Raw genomic sequence first — 7,092 nt, 5'->3', positions numbered from 1 at the left:
TAGAATGAAAAACAGCCTGTAGGTGAGGTTATTGTGGATTATATATGCTTTGCAGTTCATCCATGGAGCTCTTAACAGTGGGTTTATGTGGAGCCATCTTCTGCTTGGCCTTGGTTTTGTAGCTTTGATTGTCGTACGCCAGGCCTGACTCTCGGCTGCCTGATTTGGACAGCTCAGATTGCGAGTTTGAACTCCCGGGAAATCTGGCCGTAAGCAGACTTTGGCTTGAGGTGGCAGATGTGGGGATTTGATAGGGGCTGAATCGCAACCAAGGCCGAGAGCTACGGAAACAGTGGTTTCTGGCGAGAGATGAAGTTGCAGAACAAGTGGGGAGAGCTGGGGTAACTGCAGCCGGTGCTGCCATGTAGCGGTATGGATATGGCAACAGTCCTCCAAAGGGTGACAGTGAGATTCCCTGTATGAGAAAATAAAACAGTTTAATTTCTTCACAATGTAACACCAAGGATCTCACTGCACTTTCATGAACAGCCTTGTAGGAAAACAAAAGTATTACTTTGGCTTACACATGCTTCAGTGATTTGATTTAGTTCAAATTAGCTATATAGTGGAAATAGTGGAAAGGTGATGTCAGTGAGAGTATATTGATCTAATCCTATCAAGTAATAGTGTAATATCCAACAGTTATACTATATTCTACTGTATTCTACAAAAAAAAAACCAATAGAATTTTTGTGGCGCAGAATTTTTTTTTTTTTTTCTTTTTCTACCCCACAAATCACCCTGAGACCTCAGAGATTCATCTTACAGCCCCTTGTGAGGGTCTGGACCCTTAGGTTGGGAGCCACTGGTCTAGATTATAATATTACTGCAGCAACAAGTTGGCCCCATAAATTTGCACAGTGTTGGTTCAGATCCTTTCTCACCAGGAGTTCAGCCCAGCTCCTTCTGTGAGCCTTTTTGGCCTAACAACAAGTCTGTTTTCCATTATACCCTTTCCAAGAACCGCCCATACTGGACAACAGGCTTGTCCATCACAGTAAGACACTGCATTTTCTTAAATTCATCCTAGTTCAACTTTTTGGGTTTTGAAAAAATGCTAGCAAAAGAAGAAGTTGTTTAGAAGTTGAAGTTTATAGCCCAAAAATATATATATATATATATATATATATATATATATATATATATATATATATATATATATATATATATATATATATATATATTCTCATATCCACATAAGCATTCTAGTCAATTTCTTTCTTTTTTTTTTTTAACTATACATGAATGTTTTTATGGTGCTTGAAGCATAGAAACAGGTTACTCTGGATAATCTGCTAATTTCACTGTGAGCAGCTTTCATTTAAAGTAAAGTCATTTCTACCCAAGAGTCTCAATGAAAACAACTTGAAGATTATCCTGGGTGACAAGGACATTGTTTCTGGAAAGATACTTTTAGTGTTGAGTAAAAAGTTGAGTGCTTTTTATAATTTAGGTAAGCTCAAACTGCAGCTTACGATACAGTTTCTACTGCCTAAGCATATTAAAATACGATGAATGTCAGAGTACAGTGCTCCTACAGAAACATACCTGAGATGCCAGCATGTGCTGTGACAGGTGAAACATGAAGGGAGATGGAGAGGTGACATTTTGAGAAGACAGGCCTCTGTTTTCTAGTTCATTTACTCCAGACAAGGAGGAAAATAGATGTCCCATACCCGTAGCAGGAAAAGCCTCTGGCTTGATTGACAACTGTCCTGGATGAAACAGCAAAGGCGACCCAAGCTTTAGAAACTGTTGGTTGTGTGCACCTGAGAAATCCAAAGTCTGCAGGTGACCAGCAGTGAGGGACGAGGGGCTCCGAGTTTGCAACATCACAGGCACGACCCCATCTCTGGCTTCACTCATGTGCTTTTTTGAAGAATCCATGTCCATGGAGTACATATCATCTGACATGCTGAATACTGTTCTTTCTTTTGTTGCGTCCTGATTGTCGTTACTCTTACTGACAGCAGGCCTGTTCCACAGTCTCACCTCACTTTTCAGACTCAGAGTAGATGTTTGTTCAACCCTGGAACAGCTGGCTTCAGCAGAGTCTTCATGTTGTAGATCAATATCCGAATCGCTTCCAGTATTGTTCTCGTCTGTGAGTTTAAAAAAAGAAAGAAAGAAAATCATAATATTTATTAATTTCATTTGTGTTTCAAATTAAAGGGAACATTTTTCTGCATTGTTAGAACATCTTTAGTACACACTGTCAACAGAGGTGATGGACATATGAGAGAGAGAAGTCTCAAACATCCAGAATCATGAAAGAGACAGTGTTCATGCGTCACTGTCCCCAAGGCGCAGGGAACAGCTGATTCATTGAAGCTGCAAACTATTTTTGTTGTGTCAAAATGAGTCACACGGAAAATTGTCCACTTCCCAAACAACTTCCCTCCATATCTGTGTGGTTCACGTTGCCAGCGTCCGAGTGCTAGAGTGGTTAAGCTGCATCCCATGTAACTGCAGTGTCCTAAGTTCAGTTTTAACGGGGCACATGTTACGACATACACCATCTTTTCCTCGTCTCCCCTGTGTCTGTCAGCTGTCCAATAAAGACAGAAATGACAAAAGTCCACTTACGAGGTGATGAAGGCTATTAAGTGGACCCTGAGTTGTTTTGTTTTGTTTTTTGTCAAATCAGCATTTACAAATGATGACAAAGTGTATGAAGGTGAGGTTGACTCCTCAAAGCCAACAGTAGGTTGAGTTCACACAGTCACAGGACACTAGAACAGAGGCATCGTTCAAAAACACCTGTCTTTTTCCTATGAAAAGTTAAAATGTCTGCTGTGTAAAAGACACAGTGACACATTGGGCACTTCAAATCCACATTTGATTATAAATAAAAAGTTTAAATACACTGAAAGCAATTTAATTTACAAATTACACTTCTTTTAAAAACTCCAAATTTGTACTTTGCCATGTGGGATTAATTAAAATAGAGGAATTAAAGGGTTGCAAATGATGTAACTAATGTGCACAGTGAGTTGCAAAGGTGCCGTTCACCAGAAATCTTCTTCCCGTTTCAGAGATTTTTTTTTTCCATTACACTAAATGTTATCACTACAAAAAACTTGTGATTTTAAAATCTGAGCTACAATATATTTAACCCTCCAAACCACCACAGCTATTTTTGTACAGCCCCTGAATGTTCCTACATCATTTAAAATATTAATAAAGTGCAAAGTTGCAAGTTGAAAATCCTGTTCATGTTTCCTGCTAAAATGTTGTTTGCAAAGCATAAATGGACGTCACCTCTCTGGAGTGACTGTAATGTTTCATGTTTTACATCGACACACAGTCCTGCAAAATGTTCTGGGTTCGTGGAAACACTGCCGTTAAGGCTGCTTGATGACGCAGTGTGACCCACCTTGACAGGTAGAGGTGGACATCAGAGGGCTGCTCACCAGCTCCCGAGGGGAATAAAAGGCATCACTGGTACTGGGTTGTTCACACGAATCATCAGAATCAGCACTGTCCCGGTCCCCTTTGCTTTGGCTCTCGTGCAGAGAAACTTTTACCTGTTTATTCCTGCGGATCACAAATTTATATTTTAGACTCACAAACAAGCATGTCCTTCGCTGTCCTGATGCATGCTGGTAGCGAAACAAATTACCTCTTTTCTCGTCTCCCATTTCCAGTGTCTCTGAATCCTTTGGCAAAGGGATTATTGTCGATTTTAAGCTGCGTAATCTAAACCGAGACAAAGCAAAACCTTTTCCTCAGATAATTAAGATCCGCATCACTGCAGACTTTTAGAACAGGTGTGTTGTAAGTGCTTGTGGGAGGGGATTGGAGGGTGGAGGGAGGTGGAGGGCAAGGGGTTACCTTCTCATTCTGATAGGCAGTGACAGCGATGAACTCCGTCTCCGGAAAAACGTAAGTCCGGAAGGTGCTGTAGGGAAGCTTCATTATGTCGTTAGCTCTCACAATGTGAAATCTGAGCTGGTATTTATGCATTGAATTCAGAATCGTCTGGAAAAGTAAAGACACGTGACACATAATTAAAACGATACAGTGATAAAATGTGGAAAATTTGGTTTTGAGTCCTAAGCCACAACAATTTAAATTTAAATTTTAAATTAGTTGTTACTTACAAATCCGTGCTTATCCGAAATATTATTGGTGAGTTTGAGTTTGTGGAAAGCGACGGGCTTGCTCATCCAGTGCTCTCCCTTGGACGGGCTGTCCGGGTGGATGTACATGCGCTTTGGCATCTCCGGGTCAGCTTTTCCAGCCACCATCCAGCGGGAGTTGTGGAACTTGTAGCGGCAATCATCAACGGCCACGATGTCCATCAGCAGGATGTACTTGGCTGTTTCATCCAGTCCGTCTACCCTCACTTTGAAAGGCGGAAACATCCTCCTGTGGAACAGAATAAAAGGTTAATTGCGAAAAAAAGGCCTAATCTTGAGTTTGTGTTTTTTTTTTTCCAAGCCGGGGAACTTCTGATTATCCTTTCTGTGGGGATCAGTGATCATTAGATAGAGGCCAAGTGGAGGATTTAGACTTTGGATCAGAGTGGAAATTTAATTTGTACTGTAACGATGGAGGAAGGATGGACCCGGGCCCTATAGATGTATATGCCCCGCGGTCCCCCGACCAACTGGCTTCATATGATTACAAACAGAAGAATCTGATTTTCTAATATTCCCCGTTCTGAAATGTGAATTCGTGAAGATAATTGTCAACATGTACAGTGTTTGCAGTGTTGTCACTCCAAAATTAGTGTCACGTTGCTTTAATATGGAGAGAATGAGAGTTAAGGAGTTTTTTTTCTTCCTGACAGCAAGAAACTTATAATAAAATTTTATCCAAGTGGTGGTATCACATCAGAGGGGGGGAAATAAAAATGATTTCATTTCAAATCCACAATTAAGCCCCACACTGGCACTTTCACGGACTGGAAGTGGCAACCTGAATGCGCACTGTAGTTTAGCCTACTCACCTCCCAGATTTCGTGATAACCATCTCAGTTCCCATTTTGTGAAACTCATTCCATAAGTTCTTAGATTCCAGCGTGACTTTCGGGTCATCATCCAGTCCTTCCTCTGGCTGCAGGCTCTTCAGTGAACGCGGGTGGACGGGCTGATGCTGGCGTCGAGGAGCTGCGTGCAGCCCCGCGTCAGAGGCAGCCTGCTCCGAAAGAGGCTCGGAGAGGGAGGCGACGTCTGGGAAAGCCAGCGCTGGGAAAAACGAGGGCTGAGCGGCGGTTAGGAAGGCTGATAGGGGTAAGGCACCTGGTCGATGAGCTTGGAAAGGATGGTGAGACATGGCAGCCGCTGTGTGAACTGGATCTCTCATCGGGACATCCGATCAGACAGGTCGATGTTACAACCTCTCAGCCCACTTTGCTGCTTCAGGCGCACGCGTCTACATCCAAACTGTTACAGCGTTTTTGAGAGTTTGTAAGTTTTGTGGCATGGTCGAGAGGTCATGAGAGGAAATGCAAATTTCCTGAATTCTCCAAGGGTGCTGGAGCAAAAAAGCAAGAATACGCCTTGTATGTATTTGCTGGTAGATCCACCAAGGAGAGCGCAGCGCACTTTGGAAACATATGCCAAGCTACTTACTCAGAAATAGCTTGCTGAGAAAAAAAAAAAAGCTGAAGTGGCACCAGAGTGAGAGCAGAGAGAGGCAAAGAGGTGGTGTTTACACTGTCACACGTTTGTCCATCCCAGCACATGGTACACTAATGAACCGAATTTCTTCGACAGTGCTTCACTGTCTTTACCAATCACAGAGCGCCGGGCGTGGTATCAACCGCTCAGACTAGAGGGCGATAGAGGAATTTTAGGGTTGATGGGGACAGCATGGATAAATAGCATAAATAAGCGGCACAGCATGAATGAATGGATCAGGTATCTGAAGCGATTTCGTTTATTTAGAATATATAGCATTGCAATAACAATTTTTATTTTATTTATTGTACTGATTGCTGTTGTATTTGGCACAATACAGTGTTAGCCTTACGTTTTAAGACTATAAAAACACATGATTGGTGGTGCCTTTATTCAGTATTAAATTCTGATTTTATTTGGACACAGGAAACAAATCTAGATCTAGAAATCTAGACTGAAATATCACCTTTTCAGCCAAGCTTTTTGTGAAATTTTACATTTTTTCTGAATCGAATTCATTATTATTATTGTTATTATTAATAATAACAATAATAGTTAATAGTCTAAAGTAAATGTTTTTGAACCTATGGAAGTCGGTTTCCCTGTCTTTAACGATCGACTAGATTCCGCTTCAGAACAATTTACAGATGTTTTAAATTAACAGTAACTTAATGCATGAATAAATTAATCAACCAATCAATTGATTAATTAATTAAGTGAAAACTTAGGGTGTTTGATGAAGTGGTACTACATGGGTGTGTTAATTAAGGCGGACTTGGCGCCGGTTTGCTGGCGTCCCACAAAGAGCCAAGAGGTCTCTCCTGTCACTTCACATTTAGGCAGCTCTCCAGATCCTCACGACGCCTGTTCCACTTTTCTTCCTAGTGCAGCCTACAAGCTACACTGCTTTAGCCTTTGTGAACCAGGAGAGCAAAAAAAAAAAAAAAAAAAAAAAAAAGAAAAGAAAAGAAAAAGAGCCTTAATAAATGATGAAGAGTCCTCAAATCCAAGAATCTTAAGGAGAGCAGTACTCGTCAGACGTGGGGTTTCCGGATAAAACTTCGAGCAATTAGGTTCTTCAGTCATAAAGAGATGTGAATATGAATACTCCCCGTTTTTTTTTCTTATTTGGTGCGGCAGCTTAATTTTTTTTTTTTTTTTTTAAGGAAACCGATTTGGTGAACTGTGCAATGTCTTTAAGCAACTAATCCATCATTATAATTGTTTAATATAAATTTAAACGTAGTGCTCGAGTTGTCTTCATAGTCTTGTTAGAACCTCCATGTCTTTCATTTTCACTGATATCCTTTGCTAGTTTACTGATGATGATGATGATGATGATGATGATGATGATAATAATAATAATAATAATAATAATAATAATAATAATAATAATAATAAAGTAAAAATACACACGCATACATACATACATACATATGTCCCTTTTTTCCTTTTTTCAAAATGA

At 40.6% G+C, this 7,092-nt stretch overlaps 1 protein-coding gene across 1 annotated transcript; it reads right to left on the bottom strand.

Moving 5' to 3' along the window:
• On the bottom strand, window positions 1-5,310 carry LOC121191288 (T-box transcription factor TBX2b-like). Its single transcript, XM_041052477.1, has 7 exons — window positions 4,955-5,310; window positions 4,104-4,371; window positions 3,835-3,981; window positions 3,623-3,699; window positions 3,377-3,537; window positions 1,549-2,102; window positions 1-415 (listed from the first exon to the last, which is right to left on the bottom strand). The coding sequence occupies exons 1-7, from the start codon at window positions 5,308-5,310 to the stop codon at window positions 29-31; spliced, it is 1,950 nt and encodes a 649-aa protein (XP_040908411.1). The 3' UTR covers window positions 1-28.
• Window positions 5,311-7,092: the final 1,782 nt, after the last annotated feature.

Source organism: Toxotes jaculatrix, chromosome 12, assembly GCF_017976425.1.
Source record: "Toxotes jaculatrix isolate fToxJac2 chromosome 12, fToxJac2.pri, whole genome shotgun sequence".
Taxonomy (NCBI): Eukaryota; Metazoa; Chordata; class Actinopteri; family Toxotidae; genus Toxotes; species Toxotes jaculatrix.
Note: the sequence above shows the minus strand (reverse complement) of the source record. Positions and strands in the feature narration are given on the sequence as shown.